General features: G+C 40.5%; 1 protein-coding gene across 1 annotated transcript; it reads left to right on the forward strand.

Annotated features, from left to right (window-relative positions):
• The first annotated feature begins 8,160 nt into the window (after positions 1 to 8,160).
• On the forward strand, positions 8,161 to 17,085 carry LOC137083922 (uncharacterized). Its single transcript, XM_067449863.1, has 2 exons — positions 8,161 to 10,782; positions 16,599 to 17,085. Exon 1 carries the CDS (start codon positions 9,765 to 9,767, stop codon positions 10,428 to 10,430), a length of 666 nt encoding a protein of 221 aa, XP_067305964.1. The 5' UTR covers positions 8,161 to 9,764; the 3' UTR covers positions 10,431 to 10,782; positions 16,599 to 17,085.
• The last annotated feature ends 5,279 nt before the right edge of the window (positions 17,086 to 22,364 follow it).

Here is a 22,364-nt window from a genome sequence, read left to right on the forward strand (position 1 = left end):
GGCCGGAGAGCTATACAGAGATACATTTCATAAAAGAATAAACGAGAAGAGACCTGTACTGAGTGATGCAGTCAAACGCTTTGAGGATAGAAAAAAGGGAGGGAAAGAGAGAGAAACGCACAGCAGTGAAAAGGGCAGCATGTGAGCACATATGAGTGAGTACGCTGAAGTAATTCTCTGGCTAAAAACACGATATCACTTTTCCGCTGGCGTACATTGACAGGTTGGAATGCAGGCAGGGTCAAGTCCTGCATCCTGATTATGCAGCTAATATTCCCTGGGGTTCCGCTCATTGATTTGCACATCTAGTTTACCTTGTTTTCCTATCCATATATGACACTCTACAATGGCTCCTGATCGAGAAATGTGTCATACAAATAAATTATGGCCAACTATATGCTAAATAATTCTATAAATGTACTTCAGGGCGAGGTTGACAAAACAGAAGTAGTTTGCGAGTGCGTGTGCGTGCAGTGGCGTGCTCTGATTATTCGGCGTTGTCATGTGTAATGAAGCAAGCGGACCCTCCATTAATCAAAGGGACCAATCGGATAACTAATTTAGGCAATAGAACTGAACCACAAGACCAAATGGCCAGTGGGCAGGAGGAGGGAAAAGGAAAGAAAGGAAGAGAGAATAGAGATCAATATTTCTCTTCGGGGCAGATGCAGTTCAAAATCAGTTTCTAATTTGGCATATTAAAGCCATAATGGTGGTTGTGGGGCTAAGTTGCGCGGAGGGACAGGCGAGGTTAATTAGCCCGCTGCACTCCCAGTCTGAAGTGGAGTCACACGCGTGCTCCTGCTTTAATTAACACTGAGAGAGAAAGAGAAAAAAGTGAGATGGGGGAGAGAAAGTAAAAACAAACCCGTCAGCAGGGTTTGTTAAGTGGGGAAGTGCTTTGAAGAATGCCCATAGCAAACAACAAAGTGCGAGAGGACCAATAAAGACAGCGCTGCAAATAATCTTCTATTGTATGCATTGTTTCGGCACAGTTCTGTACCCTGAGCATTGTTTTGTTCTATTTCGTTTCATTTAACTGTTGCCTCATGTTTGTGGGTTTAACCAAACACTGTTAATTCCTTCCCATCAGGTGACTCTGTCCTTTCTCTATTTCAATATACATTTTAGGACATGATTTAACATGGGAGCATTTTACATAAACAAACAAACTTTGAAAAATAAATTGAGTCATATTGAAAGTTAATTGTCACAAATTCGCTTAATATTAAGTTAAAATTGCATCTTTAAAAAAAAGTGACATGACCATTAAAAGTTTGGGGTTGGTAAGATTGTTTCATTGTTTTTTTCAAAGAAGTCTCAAAATAATTGTAGTTAAAAACAGTAATAAAGAAATAGTGTTATAAATAAAATAAAAATACTGTTTAAATATATATTTTAAATGTAATATATTCATGTGATGTAGTGACAGTAAATTGTATTAACTTCTGGCAAAATCAACATATCTTCACTAAACAAAAATATTAATTTATTTTAAAATAAAATAAAAAATAAAATCTTACCACAGAGTTTTAATAAACCACAAACTCATAACTCTGAAGTGGCTTCCACAATTTAAAGTGTTGATTTGTTACAATTCATTGTTAATATCAACCAATCAGTTACTCAGTCAGTCAGTTAGTAAGTCACTCAGGCGGTCGGTCGGTCAGTCAGTCAGTCAGTGACTCAGTCAGTCAGTGACTCAGTCAGTCAGTGACTCAGTCAGTCAGTGACTCAGTCAGTCAGTGACTCGCTCAGTCACTTAATCAGTCACTCAGTCAGTTAGTTAGTCAGTCAGTCAGTTAGTTAGTCAGTCAATCAGTCAGTCATTCAGCCACTCAGTCAGTCAAGTAGTTAGTCAGTCAGTCAATCCCTCAGTCAGTCATTCAGCCACTCAGTGAGACAGTCAGTTGGTCAGTCAGTCACTCACTCAGTCACACAATCAGTCAGTCAGCCGGTCAGTCAGTCACTCAGTCACACATCCAGTCAGTCCTTCAGTCAGTCGGTCAGTCAGTCACACATCCAGTCAGTCCGTCAGTCAGTCACTCTGTAAGTCAGTCAGTCACACACTCAGTCCGTCACTCACTCAATCAGTCAGTCAGTCAGTCAGTCAGTCAGTCAGTCACTCAGTCAGTTATTCAGTCAGTCACTCAGTCACTGACTCAGTCAATCAGTCAGTCAGTCTGTCAGCCACTCAGTCACACAGTCACTCAACCATTCGGTCAGTCAGTCACACAGTCTGTCAGTCACTCAGTCAGTTAGTCTGTCACTCAGTCAGTCAGTCACTCAGTCACTCAATCACTCAGTCACTCAGTGTGATGGTCAGTCACTCAGTCAGTCACTCAGTCAGTAAGTCAATCAGTCACTCAGTCAATCAGTCACTCAGTGAGTCAGTCAATCAGTCACTCAGTCAATCAGTCACTCAGTGAGTCAGTCAGACAATCAGTCAGTCAGTCACTTAGTCAGTTGGTCAGTCGTTAGTCACTCTGTAAGTTGATCAGTCAGTCGGTCAGTCAGTCACTCACTCAGGCAGTCGGTCAGTCAGTCAGTCACTCACTCACTCAGGCAGTCACTCAGTCACTGTCACTTGGCCAGTCAGTCGGTCAGTCAGTCCGTCATTCAGTCAGTCAGTTGGTCAGTCAATCGGTCAGTCAGTCACTCAGTCACTCAGTCAGACGGTCAGTCAGTCACTCAGTCAGTCAGTCAGTCAGTCACAATCAGTCACAATCAGTCAGTCACTCAGTCAGTTAGACTGTCAGTCACACAGTCAGTCAGTCCGTCATTCAGTCAGTCAGTTGGTCAGTCGGTCAGTCAGTCACTCTAAGTCAGTCAGTCACACACACAGTCAGTCAGTCAGTCAGTCACTCAATCAGTCAGTCACTCAGTCACTCAGTGTGACGGTCAGTCACTCAGTCAGGCAGTCGCTCAGTCAGTCAGTCAGTCAGTCATTCAGTCAGTCATTCAGTCAGTCACTCAGTCGTTAGTCACTCTGTAAGTTGGTCAGTCAGTCGGTCAGTCAGTCACTCACTCGGGCAGTCAGTCAGTCGGTCATTTTGTCAGTCAGTCAGTCAGTCAGTCACTCATTCACTCAGTCACTGTCACTCGGCCAGTCAGTCAGTCAGTCACAGTCAGTCAGTCAGTGTCAGTCAGTCACTCAGACAGTCATTCAGTCAGTCAGTTGGTCAGTCGGTCAGTCAGTCACTCTAAGTCAGTCAGTCACACACACAGTCAGTCAGTCAGTCAGTCACTCAATCAGTCAGTCACTCAGTCACTCAGTGTGACGGTCAGTCACTCAGTCAGGTAGTTGCTCAGTCAGTCACTCAGTCAGTCATTCAGTCAGTCATTCAGTCAGTCACTCAGTCGTTAGTCACTCTGTAAGTTGGTCAGTCAGTCGGTCAGTCAGTCACTCACTCAGGCAGTCGGTCAGTCAGTCAGTCGGTCATTCTGTCAGTCAGTCAGTCACTCAGTCACTGTCACTCGGCCAGTCAGGCAGTCAGTCACAGTCAGTCAGTCAGTGTCAGTCAGTCACTCAGACAGTCATTCAGTCAGTCAGTCACAGTCATTCAGTCAGTCAGTCACAGTCATTCAGTTAGTCAGTCAATTATTCAGTCAGTCAGCCACTCAGTCAGTCAACCAGTCACTTGGTCAGTCAGTCACTCAGTCACTAATGCAGACAGCGCAGACAGAGGGGAGAATATCACATACTGGCCCGTGAGCTGCGTCTGGATGTTTCACTGAGTAGTAATGAACGCAATTGGCTAGTGCCTGCTCTAGGACATTTGCATACGGCGATCTGATTGGATGACACCTACGCTGGCGCTTGAAAAGTTGAGAAATCTTTAACTTCTGCCGCTTGCAACGCGAGTGAAGCGACGCGACGGAACCCACAATTCAGTTCGGCAACGGATGATGTCACCCATTCAAAGTAAATGGGAAGCGTTAACGCTTGTGCCCTGTGTGAATAGAGTCACTTAGTCAGTCACTTAGTCAGTCACTCAGTTAGTCCCACAGTCAGTCAGTCAGGCAGTCAGTCACTATGTCAGTCACTCAGTCAGTCAGTTAGTCAGTCAAGCAGTCAGTCTCAGTCACTCAGTCGATCAGTTAGTCATAAAGTCAATCAGTCACTCAGTCGGTCACAACGTCAGTCAGTCACTCAGTCGGTCACAAAGTCAGTCAGTCAATCATTCACTCACGCCGCATTCACACGGGGCGTAGGCGTTAACGCTTGATGGAGGGCGCGGCTGAAGCTTGGTGCTGACGCAATCGTCATAGTGACAACAGCCAATCACATTAAATTTCTTGCTGCTTGGACCACAACACAACACAAAAAAGCACCTTTTTTGACAGCTAGTCTGTGAGACGATATAGATGCCAATTTGGTTGTATGTGCGAATGCGATTTCCCGTGTAGTTGTTGTCAGTGCACTGCACAGGTGCACGAAGCTGTTAAGTACATTAAATCCTGAAAAAGCGCAGACAGCGGGAAGAATATCACGTAGTGGTCCGGGAGCTGCGTCTGGATGGTTCACGGAGCAGTAATGAACGCAATTGGCTAGCGTCTGCTGTAGGATATTTGTATACGGTGATCTGATTGGATGACGCCTGCGCTGGCGCTTGAAAAGTTGAGAAATCTTCAACTTCTGCTGCTTGCAACGCAAGTGAAGCGCTGCGACGGAACCCACAATTCAGTTCGGCAACGGATGATGTCACCCATTCAAAGTAAATGGGAAGCGTTAACGCCTACGCCCCATGTGAATGCGCCGTAAAGGCAGGCAGACAAGCAGTCAGTCATTCACTCAGTCAGTCTGTCAATCAGTCAGTCAGTCAGTCAGTCATAGTCACTCACTCACTCACTCACTCACTCACTCACTCACTCACTCACTCACTCACTCAGTCAAATAGTCACCCAGTCAGTCACAGAGTCATAGTCAGTCAGTCAGTCAGTCAGTCAATCAATCAATCAATCAATAAATCCTACTTGTACAAATCTGTCAATTATGTACTATAATATATAAAATAATATAATATTTTGTGACACTGTGAATGTGCAGACTGGAGCTGACAAGCATAGACTCAGCTCAAATGCAAATCAAGACACAGCAACTAGTGTTAAAGGCAGATAATGTAATTCAGCCATATTCTACCTCAGACATATTGACAACTGAATTGCAATATGGATTTCTGTGGACTGTAGGTCGGTGACAGGCTGATGTTCAGTGTAAAGAAAACAAAAAAGATTGTGTTAGTACAATACACAAAATCACAAAGAATCCTTTTCAGTACACAAAATATGAGTTTCATCTACATAAAGGTTTCATTCACAGTAACCACCTTTTATAAATCTTTTACTATCCAGATTTTGATTGGCATCTCTTCTCCTTCTGTTTAATACATTTGTCTATTATTTAATTCAACTGATCGAAATGGTTAATACATGAATAATTTGGTACACACATAGATTTCTGTAGATATTAATTCTATAGACGTAGTTTCTACTTTGTTTGCCATTTCCGATATGGACGGCCCTATGTAATTATTTATTTTTACATTATAAGCTATTTATTTTAAATTATAACCATATATAACACATTTTCAACATTTTATATATAGTATAAGGATGGATAAGACGGATGCCATCAAATACAGCATTTTAAATTACAGCATGTATGCCATGTGATACTGTAAACAGGTTACCATGGTAGAGGCTGCTGTAACTCACCCTTATAAAGGTCAGCTACAGTATAGATTCAGTCATATGGCACAGTGAGAACATTTACTCTATTGGCAGCAAACTCTGTTCTATAGCCCAGAACCTAATGGCTGTGTCATATCTGTATCACATCTTTTGATAACACGCTGAAAATATACTATTACAAACATTATGGATTCAATTACATAAGTTAGGTAATGTAAGCATATTTTCTTATGTGGCATCTGTAGCCTGTGTTACTGTAATTCATTCAGCAACGAAGGAGATTTGAAACATGTCCTATCTTGTATTGTTTGCTGTTGGATGAACTGATTGTTAAAAGTACTAAATTGAAAGAAGATCATACAGTTGTGTTTCAGTGGTTAAACCAAATGTTCTTATTACGTATTACAATAATCTTGTGTTTGAAACAATGATTATGTGAAATGAAAATGTGTGTAACTGAATGAAAGCATGAGATTAGGTTTTGACAGAATGACTAGCTGTGTTACAAGTGTGATCAGTTTGGATTTTTGTACTAAGTTTTTTGAAAATGTTCACCTTACTTGTGAAAATAGTACCAAAGCAAATAAAAAACAAACAAAAAAAACACTGTAATTACTTGTTCTTATACTAATAAATTATTCATTTATAAGATCATTATAATGTTTAATCTATTAACAGCCAAATTCATACGATTAATCAAAGTGAAATGTACTAAGATTTTGGCCTGTTTTTGGCGACCTTCAAACGACTGTACCTTAAGATAATCAGTTCATCTCCCAGCGACAGGAGATGTGTCAGTCCTCTGTTTGACATGATGCCTGTGCTGCAGTCTGCTGATTTGATCAGAAGGTGAGACCCTGCACAGCACTTTGCTCACTGGAAGCTGTTGTTAAAGGGAGGACATCCTCAACTGATGTGATGTTCCTCTCTGCTAACACGACCACCTGAAACACTATCACTCTAAAGCAAGAAAAACAGAAAGAGAGAAAGAGTGATGAACACCCTCATTATACCATGGAGTGTGCAGGTCACCTGTCACGTGTCAGATGTCCTGCTGGCGCTATAAAATGTGCCTGAAAGCGCATTAGTTCTGCTTTTATTTGCAGGGGAATTTACATAAATATGTAATTCTTACAGGATAGTGTTTCACAAAAAAAGTCCTCAACAAAAGGTACTGTGCAACTAATTAGGTCTATTTTTTCATTGTTGCTGTTATGGAAACAAAGGGCCATGATGAACGGGTGTGTGAGTATGTCTCTGTGTGTGCGTTTCTTGATGAGGTCCAATCATTTAATTTATTCTCATTAAAGTTGATGTCAGACTATTTCCTTAACTGATTCAAGGGTCAGTGAATGAACTAGCTGGGCTTCATACACATTTCATACACATACAGTGTATGTATGCATACACACACACACACACATACACATATGCAATGCAAAACAATGGGACGCAGTTAGAGCCTACCCTGTAGAAGAAAGAAAAGAGACAGGAAGAATTGGGTAATGGTTTTGCAGGTGGATGTGACTCATACAGGTCATATAGCTCAAGGAAGAGCTAAGAAGAGGAAGTGGATGCATGCCATTGCATGTCTTCCAGTCATTGTCAATGTCAAAAAGAGAATAATCAGAAAGAGTCTATAGTAACACTGTATCACATGATCTTATATAAAAAAAATATGCAGTTTTTATTAAATCAGTGTCTAATTAGATCATAGAACGATGTATGCACATTCTTGACAGTAGGTGCATACATTGACAGTAGAAAAAAATAAAACAATAATGTGTAAAAGATGAAACAGGGAAACAGGATCAAGAAATGACACAAGCCAGACTCAAATTTTCCACGATCACACAGCTCCACGGCGGCACATACGTTAACTGCTAGGCCACAGCTTCAGAAAATGTGTACAATAAATAGTATAATAAATTGTTTATTTATGTATGTTATATTTTCAAATTTCAGAGAGACATCACTGCTCAACAACAAAGAAGCATTTTTTTTTTAACCTATTCAAGGCATTGCAAACACTGAAGTACCACAGTGGTGCCCAATCCTGTTTCGGGACATCCTGCAAAGTTCATCTCCAACCATGATCAAACACAAGTGAACCATTTAAGGGTATGTTTACATAGCAACGATGCACAAAAACAGACGTCAACGTTGTCAAAGTGATCCCTGTTCACATGGATCTGCGAATAGGACTTAAAAGGTTGTATTATGCATGCCAGCCAGTAGTTGGCGATATCAATTTGCTGAGAAACACCCCGCGAGTGAACGTGATACGCATGCGCATGACATCACTGTTTTCACAAAATCATGTTGTTGTTGTTTTGTTTTGTTTTTTTTATGGTGCGCTTCATTTTCAAATCCTTGCACTTTGAAACCTGTTTTCAAAAGTTTGCCTTTCCAGGCCCCAAAAATTGAATTTTTGTGTTTAAATGAAAGGCCAAAAGGCATAAAACGTTGTCCTTTTTTAGTTGAAAACGCTGTCATGTAAATGGCCCCTAAGATTTTCAGGAGCACATCATTATTACAGCTAGGTTTGTTGGAGCAGGGTTAGATCTGTACTCTGCAGGTAGGTAGATCTCCAGAAACAGGATTGGTCAACCCTGCTTTGCCCTGTAAATTTATAATAACTTTATATACTAAGTTCAATTCAGAAAAAAAGTCAAATTTGTATGTAAACTGACAAGGCATACCATATTATGACCATTATGAAAATTGTGAGGTGAATTATATATAATTGTGTTAGTGGGTGGGATATATTAGGCAGCAAGTGAACATTTTGTCCTCAAAGTGGATGTGTTAGAAACAGGAAAAATGGGCAAGATTAAGGATTTGAGTGATTCTGACAAGGGCCAAATTGTGATGGCTAGACGACATTGTGATAGCATTTCCAAAACTGCAGCTCTTGTGTGGTGTTCCAGTTCTGCAGTGGTCAGAATCTATCAAAAGTGGTCCATGAAAGTAACAGTGTCATGGACGACCAAATCTCATTTGCACAAAGGGTGCGAAGGCTGACTTGTGTGATCCGATCAAACAAACAAACTACTATAGCTCAAATTGCTCAAGAACTTAATGCTGGTTCTGACAGAAAGTTGTTGGTATACACAGTGCATTGCAGCTTGTTGTGTATGGGCCTACATAGACGCAGACTAGTTAGGGTGCCCAGGCTGACCTCTGCAGTCCACTGTGGAAAGTGCCAACAGTGGGAACGTGAGCATCAGAACTGGACCACACAGCTAAGAAATAAGGTGACCTGGTCTGATGAATCACGTTTTCTTTAACATCACATGGGTGGCCGGGAGTTGCTTACCTGGGGAACACATGGCACCAGAATGCACTATGGGAAGAAGCCAAGCCGGTGGAGGCAATGTGTTGCTTTGGGCAATGTTCTGCTGGGAAACCTTGGGTCCTGCCATCCATATGGATGTTACCAGTGGTGGATAAAGTACTTGAAAGCCAATTCAATTAAATTCACTGTTTAGAATATTACTTGAGTAAAAGTTTAAAAGTATGTGATATTTATTGTACTTTATATTAAACATACTTCAGGATTGAAAGTAAAGGTACAAGCAAATGCAAAATACAAAAGGAGCAACATTTATTTTTATTCTATACACAGTTTGATCAGCAAGAGTGTGTTCAAGCAGCCACATGTCACGTGTCAAAACAAACTCTACAAGGCATCGGTGAGTTTTTATTTACCCTGTAGAGGCTGCTCTCATACTGTATAATGACAGCGAACCATTCTCAGCCGCTCCAGCAATGAACGCATCCTGGAAAATAAAATCAACTGTCACAATTACATCTTGTCCTGTCTGCACCTGTTCTTGTTAGTCCCTGATTAGTTAATCTTTCTCCACCTGTGCCTGTTTAGTTCCCTCATTCAACCTGTGTACTTATACTCCCTGTTCGATTCATTCCTTTGTCAGTTATTGTTTAATGTCATGATGTTCCTGTGAGTCTTCAGTAAACGCTATGTTGAATGTAACCTGTTTCCTCATCCTTCTTCATCGGCTAACCATGACAGAATAACTGACCCTCAAAACGAGTAACAAAAGAAGATGGACTCACCCAACTTCCGGAGGTTCTCCACCCAGCGATCCGGCCATACCCGGGATACCTGGCCTGGTTGCCACACAGATTCCCCACAGGTGGGTCAATCCATCTTAGAGCCAGGAGCGGACTGTGACCTGATTGATCTGTGGTCCGCAGATCCAATTCCCACCCAAGTGCCAACCCTCGAGTCCTCATCGTCTTCGGCGGTCCTGTCCGGATATCTTCTGTCTGAATCCCTGCCTGTCTTCCTGATCCCATCTCCATCGCTGGTCACGGCCAGTCCCCTGGATCCGTCGGCACCACTGGTGTTGTCCAGCTCCTCGGCTGTACCCCCGCTGCACATTCCGTGCAGCTCATCATCCGTGCCTTGGGCTTTCCTGCCACGAGCTCGGATAGAGGCCAAGTCCCCAGCTACACCTCGGGCCTTCAGGACCATATCTCCACCTCAGCATGTCAGCCCATCGCCATTGCCTCAGCTCAATGGTCCCTCATCGCCTCCGCGGCTCGTCTGCCTGAAAACTCTCTCTTTCGTCACTCCATGTTGGCCTCTGGCAGTCGACACGGCCTCTGGCAGGACTTCCGGGATTTGTGCTGCGTCCTCACCCTGCACCCCTACAGTGTCTATTTGCTCCTCCCTTCCTCCGGCCCCCGTTGGTGCCCCAGTCCTGTGAGCCAGCAGCTCAGCGCCAGACTTCCAGGCCTGCGAAGTCACCCTGCTGCGTCGGTCACTCGGTTCCGTGGGTTCCTTCTCTCACCATGGTTCCACCTCCAACGATCAGGCCCAGGGTTCCGTCCGCTCCTGCAGTGAAGACTCCACCCTGGATCTTCCCTCCATCAGCGCCACCATGGTACTGGAAACAGCCTATCCCAGTCTGTCACCAACTACATGCCCTCTAACTAAGCCTCCACCTCATGGCTACTTCCTGGACTTTGTTACTTCCATGGCTACTTCCTGGACTACTTCCTGGACACCTCATGGCTACTTCCTGGACTCACGGTGCGATGATGGGCCTTTCCAAGGGGGTACGTAATGTCACAATTACATCTTGTCTGGTCTGTACTTGTTCTCGTTAGTCTCTGATTAGTTAATCTTTCTCCACCTGTGCCTGTTTAGCCCTGGAATACAGTTAAATAAAGCAATACGCCTATAGTAAAGCTTAGGTTTGCAGTGATTTTAGAATATCTAAACCACAGCTTCACAGTCCTTAACAGTTTGTTAAAATGGTTAATACTTATACATGGCAAAGTGTCATAAAATAAACACACACCAAAAAAATGTAATCATTTATTGATAAAAATGATTCTTCCGCCAATCAATGTAGTTATTCAGCAATGTTAAACTCAATGGTTGCAATAATAAAAAAATACTGTAATAAAATCTTGCGCAGTATGTGATGACCATAAGCTCAATTTTCCTCTTGCACATGAGCTAAAATATGTCTTCTCATCGCCTGTGACACGAGCTAATGAGTGATGTATTGTGATGATTTCCCAGTGTGAGTGGGTGAGGGCTGTGGTGACGTGGGTCAGCTTGCTGTTTAAAGCTGTGCCATCTCTCCCTGTCACCGAGCTTCAAGCAGGCCACGTGAACCCTGTCTCCTGTCAGTGTGAGGAGATGACAGGCCCAGCATTCATCACGATTAGGCCTAATTAATAAAGCCTGCAGCGATCATAAAGAGAGATCCAGGCACAGAGTTTAATCTATCCTTTACTAAAAGCACGGCCTGACAGCCGCAGCTGATTTACGGCAGGTATGTGTGCGCACTCATGTATGTGCGCTGTATAGTGGATATATACGAGGATATGTCACTATATGGGCTCTTTAGCTTGTGATTGAAAGTCCTTGAGCAGGTATCTGCATGCATGCGTGCATATTTGTGTGTGCACGCATCTGTATGTATATGTGTGTCAGGCCTGGTCGCCTCTTCGTCTGCTGGATATTGACAGTCTTGACAGCACGTTGATTATCAGACCCACAGGAAGCTGAAGCCTGTCGGCCATCAGGTACCTGTGTGAGAGACGAGTCTCCCTTCAGAGTGATGAGACAATCGGGAGAGAGAGAAAGAGAGAGAGAAGGCATGCAGGAGAGAGAGGGGGGTGGGTGGGAGGGAGGTTAAGGGTTGTCATGGCCATCATCATGACAATAAGCTGTCTGGTGTGAAAGAGACAGGCAGGTCTAGGATCAGGATCAGATTAACGATCACACTGACCTCCAGCCAGGCTGCAAGTGAAACACACATTTAAACTCCACACACTGAGAGTTTACATCATTAGATGGTCCTGTGCTGCCTTAAATCAGGCTCAAGAAACACAGATAGTTTTTCATGCTGTGCTGTTTTCATATGAATTAGAGCTAATATTTACATTATGCTTTCTGTCTCCACTTTAATGAACCTTATATAACGAATGGTACAGATATGAGCAATGGCTTATGAAGTCACACTTAACAAATTATAAAACTGTAATGTTAAAATGTATTATCTACTTTATTTACCTGTACTAGTGTAATCATACACCTTAAGTATGGAATCTTTGTGTTGACCTAATACAGGATTATATGCAGTAGGATTAACTAAATAAAGGATTCACAATGTGACCTGTTTAATGTTAACAAAACTTAAAAATAGCGAGACCCCGACTTTTTAGATTGCCAATGTAAGCCTGTAGACTGATTTTTATGTGAAGGACGTTTTTTTGCTGGGAAAATCAAGGATAATGATGACAAACAAGGAAAAATGTCAGGATAATGCAGAAAGAGACATTCAATGTCAATGTGTCATGCAATGAAAAGGGATTAATTAAAAAAAATAGTTTCACATAGCCAGATACATATGGTCTATTGTCTCAAAAATACTTTAGAATCAAACTATCATAATAGTGCAATTTAAATGACATGACCTTGCAGCATGATGCTGGTAAAATTGCAGAGTATATGAAGACATAGGCATATCACTGTGATCAGACGCTTTCTTAACTCTAACAGGTCTGCTCAGTTTTGGGGCCCTTTAGAAGTTTTGACATGCTTTGACATTTGAGCTTTTTTTTCGGTTGCATACAAACATATGAATGGCAAAAGTGTCACTGCATTCAGCACAAACTGGGTTATCATAATATGTGAGCAACATGTATGTACATGTTTTTATTTTTGAGAGAATAACATTTCATTGTTTACACATGAACATATTAATTTTAAAAATAAATAAATAAAGACATTAAAACAAGAAGACTTGAATGATGAATGTTGTTATCTAGAGTTTTTGCTTCAAACTGATGTGAGAATCAAGGTGCTTGCTCATTCACATAAAACGATATAATAATAATAGATTGTATTTATAATGCACTTTTCATTCCGAAGAATCTCAAAGTGCAACAAAGGGGGGAAAAAATAACAAAAAAAATGAATAACAAGTAAAAATATAGAATACTACAAACAATCAACCAACACAAAAAACAGGACAGAAACAGAGCTGATGGTTAACAGAAACAGAGCTGATGGTGAACAGAAAACAGCTGATGGTGGAAGTCTCTGTTAGCTCCGCAGCACACTGTGGTCCACTCCATGTTTTAAATTTCTCCCAGCGGCAGTGTGTCCTGATGACATCGCTTCATGACGATTCAAACGATGGGGATCGCCGCAGCACCATGCAGGAGGCAGAACATTTTTCCGGGCACTTCTGTGGACACAACGGGGTCGGCGCAGAAGTCCAAGCCGCTCCACGGCCACAATGCAGGACGGAACAGCGGCGCAGCCGAGAAGCGGAACATCCCAACATCATGCCGGACGCCGATTACGATGGCCCAGATGACGCTAGCCCGGTGCAAACTTCAGCCACCATGCAGCTTAAGCCCAAGGGAGACCACCAGTGAGCAGTCGCGGCGAGAAACATCAAATGTCCTCCAAACCAGAACCAACTGCAGCAATTCAAACATAAACATTAGAGAAGCGGTTGAAAACGGCGAAACGACGAACAACGTCCTCTCAGTGGCTGCCAGCAATCATCAACAGTCCCAATTGTAGCTCTGACTGTTAGACTAGTCACAAACATAAGGAAATAAAATAAAATCTAATAGTACATTAACATGATTTGTGGGTGGAGAAGCGGCGAACAGACAACGCCAGCGTCCTCTCCCCCACGTTCCATCAATATATTGATTATATTTTGTAAGAAACTTTTTCTTTACAAAGTCCATATGCAAATTGATGTGAATGATCATGAATGATGCTGTGATTCACTGAGAAAACAAAAGAACCACATAATGAGCCACATAATGAATGTGCCTTTGAGTCTGTAGGTATGTGACTGAAAGGGGACTACAAGAATAGGGCAAAATAAATATATATTTTTTTTGTAGTTCATTTAGAATATAGATAACAATATAAAATGAGAGTCAACACATTACAAAGACCTATTATATTTTAAATTAATATAAGTGATATGTATATTTATTTATTTATCGGTTAAAACACTTGATCAAACAAATAATATTGTCGTGTTTTGCTGCATCCGCACCGGTGTCGCGTCCAGCGCAGTATCACTGAATATATAATGCAATAGGTACTATAAATGCGTATAAATAGTACGAGTGTGCAATGTCGTGGAATGTATACGGCAACTCATTTTGGTGTGCATATGATACGCTGTTTTTCGCGTGCATATGATACACACTTTATGGAGTATATATGACACGCTCTCTTGGGTAGGTTTAGGGTAGTGGGGTGGGGGGTTCGTTTGTATAATACGCCATAAAGTGTGTATCATATGCACGGCAAAATGAGTTTTGGCGTATACATTCCACGACATTGCACACTCATACTATTTTTCGTGAGATCCGGCTGGGCTGTTGCACTGCTTGTAGAGAGGGTGTTACTGATCATGATGCTTGAGATCTGTGAATGATCATAATTTGTGTGAAATCCAGATTCACTAATCCTGATGGAAATAATAAAGAACCCCTAAACTCCAATAATATTTTGGAAAAGCTGTGTTTTTAACCACAAAAAAACAGCATTTAAGCTCAATATGACAAAACAAACAGAAAATAGTTCCATTCAGGGGTGCAAAATGAATGTGTTCCCGCTTCAAGTGTATAGTCAAACAGTGTTGGTTGTAGCAAGAACGTGCTACTTTTGGTTGGCACAATGCAAACTTATCTGATTGGCTTGAGTAAACTCTTGAGTGTAGTCTATTTATTTGTGGATTTGTCTGCACGTCTTAATGCTAGAAGTGCTTCAAAACCGCAAATGCGTGCAGGAATCAACAAATGCATAAGACGCGATTCAGAAATGTGTGCAGTGATTCACAAATGCACAGAAAGCTATTCACAAATGCACATAAAAGGATTCACAAATTCACTGGAAGTATATCACAAATGAATGCCAGGTAGAGTTGTGTTTATGACCTGAAACATTTGTACTGTTAATCTGTTAAAAAATATGTATATTTTAGTTGCAAATCTCAATTTATTTATTTGTGACTTTTGTTGTTATTATTATTTTTATTTTTTAAATCTTTACATTTATTTGTGAATCTCAATCTATTTTTCTGGAATAATGCAACATTTTTAAGCCCATATTAATGTAATAAGAAAGCAAAATTGATACAATGCTTAATAACTGTGCACACACTTTACAATGTGACCTTGTAAATTTATAATTTACAGTAAATTGAAAAAATTAAGTATGCAGCGTATTGAAGTTATTTATGCACTTTTAGTTATAAACTTTTAGTACCCCCTGCGTGCACACATTCAATCCCACAATGAATAAACCAGTATAAAACCAATGTATATTCAACATCTATGTGCTGTAAGCATCACACTGCATAAATTCACACATCTCACCAGAAGATGGCATCTGTAGCACTTAATGTCTTAATTTGTTGTATTAGTGGAATAATGTTGGAAACAGTGAATGAGTGTATTGGGGGGCGATTTTAGATTGCAGCCATACTGAGACCATGCATGCCATTAGTTTCAAGACGGTGGTTCCATTCTTGCCCTTACCCTTTCACTTTCTCTTACTTTGTATCTTTCATCTTTTCACTGTCTCTCACGTTGGCTAATCACCAGTGCTAACATGATAATGCCATAACTCAGTTGCTGTCCAATCATGTGCAGAGCACTGTGATGAGCAGCAGTTGAGCTGATGATCAGAGGGGGTAGTGTTGATGGTCTGATCGGTGTTCATCAGCAAAGTGCTGAAACCAAGAGTTAAAGATTTTGTGTCAAATTGTCTTGTACTCACAACTCATCCAAGGATAATGTATCAACCCCATCAGAATCATTCTCCAGGATCAGATTCTGTCCTTAACTCTTTCCCCACTAAACACGCAATTGTCCATTATTTGTGAGAAAATGCTTCCCTGCCAAACACAGATTTTTCTCTTTTATTTCTTTTCTATAATTCTTTTCGTTTATTTTTTATGAGAGTTTAAGGAGTAGGATTCCTTGTTGCAAGATGACATTTGTGCCACTGTATGCTTTCCCCCTATTTTATGAGACACAACATTTATCCACAGTGCACGTAACCCCTTTGGCACAAAGATGTGTGGTTTGATGGTTTAATCAAAGCGAAACAATGACCTGATGTTTGATTGGCTGCTGTTACAGAGGGGTCTAATTATGATTGGCTGCTGATATCAGCTTAACAGAGAAGGGCAGGCATTCTGTAATCATCCTCACAGCTGGTCAGCACTTCTTTATCTCCATGTGTCTGTTGGTCTCTGTCCCTCACTGTCTCACTCTTCTCATCTCTCTGTACCACTGAAGGGTATCAGTCGATATTCCCCTGTTCCTCTCTCTCTCTCCCTCTTTCTCTCCCTCCATGTCTCTTGGAGCAGGACCCCAGATGAATGATTGCCCGGGCTGAAAGTACATGTTTCTCAAGGACCTCTGATGGGCAGCGGATAATAAAAATGATGTCGCGGCAAGAGGAAGTGTTCTCTTGGCCCCTCCCCTCTCATAATCATGGTCCTCCCGGGCCATTATCCCACCCACCAGCACCGCCAAGCAGCCTGCCGGGGAGAGCAGCACTCCAGCCGTGGGTAGCATTAATGTTATAAAGAGCGTGTTTGCAACAGGTCAAGGTGGAGTTTGAATGTGTGATGAAGCATGAGTTTGTGTGGTGTGTTTTCTATATTCCATACAAAGAGGAATGACAATTATGAACTGCAGTGCAATGTGTAGGATGAAAACAATTTATATATATATATATATTAGGTTCCAGTCTAATCTGTTTGGGGTTGGAAAGATTTGTTGAAGTCTGCTGTTTACTAGATTGCAAAAAACATACTGTAAAATTGTCTACTGTGAAATAATATTGAAATTTACGGCACCCCGATGAAGGCCTTTTTGGGCTGATATGTGTTTCTTAATGTGTAGTCATGCAAATAAAAGCTCTTAAACACTAAAATCTATCTGCTTGCCTCTTTGTGAAATTGTGTCTCTTGTTTTTCGTTCTCTTTTACTCACTATTGTTTGCATTTTGTACAATTTCTGAAGCACCCATAGTATTTTTTTTCAGTACCAGACATGCTCTTAGACAATATCTTTTTCCTATAACTATTTTAATATATTGTATAATGTAAATTACACCTCTGATAGCAAAGATGAATTTTCAGCATCATTACTGCAGTCGTCAGTGACACGTGATCCTTCAGAAATCATTCTAATATGCTGATTTGGTGCTCAAGAAACATGTATTATTATTGTGCAGCTTAATATATTAATTTTGTGAAAAATGATTTTTTTTTTCTTTTCTTTTTTCAGGAAATTCAAAAGAACTTACTTTTGTTACCTAGCCTTCAAGATCACTTTTGATCAGTTGAATGCATCTTTCTGAATAGAAGTATTAATCAATTAATTAAATGAGTATTCATTTTTAACTTAAAGCAAAATTCAGCAGCGTTTATGCGATAGCTCATTAAAAATTATAATAAAGCAAATCTTCATCCTGAGAAAAATCCTGAGACAAAAAGACAAATGCTGTCCATTGTTGCTTAAGTATTATCCTTGTTAAATTGTCAATACTGTTATTTTCAGTGTTGTTTATTAGACTAGTACTTTTACATCCCATGTGTCTGTTATAAAAAAAAAAGTTGAAAGAGTTTCTAGTCAGACTGCACTGACAAATATATTCAATAAACTGCTCAAAGCTTTTCATTCCTTCTCTGCATCTTCCTCACGGTTAGAGGTAACAACAAATTCAAATGAATATTTGACAATACTGATATTCTGGTGGAAAGCGGATTAGTTCCTAAATGGATTTGATCTTGTGAATATATGTGTGCCACTATTTGTGTGTAGATATTCAGATCCAGTGCTCAGGAACAAGAAAAATCCTTTGCATTGGAAGGCAGGGACAGGTCAGTGTGTGGGTGGAGAAAGAGAAAATAGAGGAGGGGGGTTCCAGGACCACAGAGGATTTGGGTTGGCATGACGGAGAGCTTTCCATATGTCAGTGTGGAAACACAAAATGCTATTTAAATCCACTCCACTGAGGCTGTTTTAAAAAAAGGAGCAAACACTGTCACAGTCTTCTTGCTTTAAACTTGTTCATTTATTTTCATTTTGATGTATATGTATTTGAATGACATAAAGTGAGATTTTATTTAGTTTTATAGCGTACAATTTCAGTGTGTAAAATTCCCAACCCATTTATAATGTACAACCCCATTGTGTATCAGTAAAATTCAAGATTCACAGCCCAACCAAAACCAAAAATCAGGGCCAGGGAAACAAACATTTTAGTTATTAGCATTTTTTCAATTATGCATAAGACAGATATATGCGCATTAAAAAGATGAAACTCAAATGCTCATTAAATTTACATAGAATGGCATCTAAACAACATGGCACTTGTGCACAAGCTCTTTTAATGGACTCTGATAAAACCGCATTAAAAATCAGGAGCTGGTGTATCTGTGCTCATGGAATCAGTCTTTATCTTGCACGATCACCCTTCAAAAGCCAAATTAATATAATTGACTTTTAATTAATCCCCTTGATATTTGCATCAGCACATCTGAGCAACAGGTGTTCTGTTTTGAGCCTGTGCATTATTTAAAGCATATTAAAGCAGCGGGTGATTAAGGTGCTCACATCTACGTGCTAATGTCAAATAAAGGTGGTAAAAGTGACAGCCTGTTGTGTTTTTCTTTCATATTTATTGTTTCATTCCTTTTGTCTCGGTGCTTTTCAAGAGACCTTGGATGATGCTTTGAAATATTGATTCTGTTAGTATGTTGAATAATTACTATTTGTTCCAATCATTTAAACAATGGACAAAGATTAGAGGTGAATTTTGAGGTACATTTGCTCCCTAGAAATTCCCAGAATTCACCATAAAAACCAGTAAGCATCTATCTATCTATCTATCTATCTATCTATCTATCTATCTATCTATCTATCTATCTATCTATCTATCTATCTATCTATCTATCTATCTATCTATCTATCTATCTATCGCCCATCCGTCCGTTCCATCGTCTATCCATCCATCCATCCATCCATCCATCCATCCATCCATCCATCCATCCATCCATCCATCTATTGCCCATCCGTCCGTTCCATCTATCCATCCATCCATCCATCCATCCATCCATCCATCCATCCATCCATCCATCCATCCATCCATTCCTCCATTCCTCCATCCATCCATCCATCCATCCATCCACCCTCCTATCGTCTATCTATCTATCTATATATCTATCTATCTATCTATCTATCTATCTCTATCTATCTATCTATCTATCTATCTATCTATCTATCTATCGCCCATCCGTCCGTTCCATCGTCTATCTATCCATCCATCCATCCATCCATCCATCTATTGCCCATCCGTCCGTTCCATCATCTATCTATCTATCTATCTATCTATCTATCTATCTATCTATCTATCTATCTATCTATCTATCTATCTATCTATCTATCTATCTATCTATCTATCTATCTATCTATCTATCTATCTATCTATCTATCTATCTATCCTCCCTGAAAGTATATGTACATTTAGCATGTATAGCATGTAGCTTATATCAGGCTGTGTTTTATCGCACAAGCCTGTAATTGAGTCATCAGTGTCTCATTGTGTAGTGGATCAAGGCTTTGCAAGTGCCTGAAATCATGTTTACAATATACCAAAGCACAGCATGGGAAACCAAGGAGTAGAATTTGTTTCAGTGTCTTAAACTCTACTGCTTTGTGTGTGTTACCATGCCAACAAGGTCATCAGTGTTAAAAGCATCCGCGAGCAGCACTTTCGCTGTGATTGACAAGTGAGGGTCAAAAAGTCAATGTTATTATGTTATCAGGGGGGTTAATATAAATACCTCAACTCAAGGGTGGAAGCAGACAGAACGGAAATCCTAATATCGCACTCGCAAGTGGCTAGAGCGCTGGTGTCATAGAGCGCTATATAAGTTGTCCGAATGCATTTGTATCTTTACCGTTGGTCTGTGGAGGTGATGTCACAGATGGCAGAATGAGAGAGGAGAAAGTGAGAGAGAAAGGTAGAGTCGGTGCTTTGATAGGCACGTCTCATTTCTGTGCCGACAGCTTTGTCAATAGCCCTAGGACGCCTACCTCTCCCCCTCCCCTCCCTGTGATTGACAGTCAGCAGGTGGCGGCTGAATGGAGTTGTCAGGAATGCTGCTGATCAGCCGCACGTTGCTGTTAACGATGGAGGAGCGGCCCGGCGCGGCTGCCCAAGGTGATCTCTTCTTTTACGAGCGACAGACGCCCGCTGTGTATCCCCACCTCACCACAGGGTTCCAGTCTAACACTGCCATTCATATCTAAGAAAGAGAGAGTCTATCTCTCCTTCATAGGACAGAAGGACTCGCGCTGTCTCATAACACTGTTACATGATGAGAAATGAAGGAGACATTATCAGTTTAGACACTGTCTATAAGCAGAGAAGGAAAGGTTAAAAGCAAAGTGTCGTGTTGGTGCCCCCAGGGGTGGCAAAAGGAACTGCAAACATAATAATGATGTTCATGGGGGGGTTCTTGACCTCACAGTCAGTGGGAAAGAATCGGGATAGGACTTCATGTTCATGGATTCGATTATTAATGTTACTGTAGTATGAGGCAGAGCAGGACCGAGTGTTGAGCTGAGCCAGGCTGCTGGAGCGATTATTGCGCAACACACAGCTCATGGACATTGGAACTTTTATTATGACGGGACGGGACACAGTCGCCTGCGCCATTTTCGATTTTCCGGTCATGAGTATGAGGTAACGCAGCTCTGTTTTTCATATTAGATACATTTTAGTGTGTTTAAAATTATTTTATGATGTTACTCTGTCCATTCGTTCAGCGGCTGCTATGACACTGCTAAGTTTTAAATTTAGCATTAAAATTAAAACATTTCTGCTAAATAAAAAGCCGAGGGTAACGCAGATATGACGCAAATGACAGGCGACTCCCTCAGACGTCCCGGTTCCTTGGTTGAAATAGCAATTTTCTCACAAGTTACATAGTTGGAAGCATTTGGGATATTGTAAGAACTCAACTGAACAAAATATATAACACTGGCCTAGTGGTTTTTGGATATTTTACTGCAAAAATCTTACATAGAGCACGGCCCCACTTTATATTAGATGGCCTTAAGCACTATGTACTTACATCAAAAAATAAGTACAATGTACTTACTGTGTTCAAATTGTATTGCAAAGCACTTTTACTGATATTGAGGTGGGATACAGGTAGAGTTAGGGACAGGTGTGGTGGTGTGTGTAAGTTTAAGGGTAGGGTTAGGTGTATGTACAACACACAACATGTACAAATGTAACTACAGAAATTAGTTTTTTTTTTTTTTTTAAATGTAAGTACAATGTAAACACATTTATCAAATGATTAATTACAATGTTAGTACATAGAAGTTTAAGGCCACCTAATATAAAGCGGATCCTAGAGCACCATTAAGCAAAACATGGTGAGGTCAAGTGTCTGTATAATTTTGGTCCCAATTTTTTTTTAATCAATTTTACTGTTAGTCCACTGTATGAAGATTTTTTTAGTATAATATGGCCCAATTTACTTTATTTTGCTATCCTCACTTACATAAATGAACTATGGTGTCCTGCACCCGTTAGTAAAAAAAAAAAAAAATCTGGTGTCTGATTTTTTTGTTTGACAGTATACATACAATTTCATCTTTAAGATGGAAAAGAAAATTATCTTCATATAACAGGAAGATAATGAACTTTAAATTGAATATAACCACTTAAGGTCAAAGGTGAAATCTTTTTCCTAACCTGGTCTACTATGATATGAAATATGCAATAAATAATACATCTATATAAAATAAAGTTGCATAATGGAAATGTAAAATATATTTGGTTCATTTTAAACCGTGGAATGTCATTCATTTGACCTTTGACCTTGTCAGGGACCTGAACAAAACAGCCATTGTGATATAAGGGACTGAGATGTGCACACATTAACAAATTACTCGAGTGAAAACAATCAAGCATCTGTATCTTTCGTCATTAGACACAATCTTTGTTTTTATCTCTCAATTAAACTGCTTTTTTTGATAATGACAATGAGTGGAGCTGAAGATGTCTGCTTCTGTTAAATGTGTTAACTTGTGTCTAAATGAGT

The sequence above is a fragment of the Pseudorasbora parva genome, chromosome 1 (assembly GCF_024679245.1).
Source record: "Pseudorasbora parva isolate DD20220531a chromosome 1, ASM2467924v1, whole genome shotgun sequence".
Lineage (NCBI taxonomy): Eukaryota > Metazoa > Chordata > Actinopteri > Cypriniformes > Gobionidae > Pseudorasbora > Pseudorasbora parva.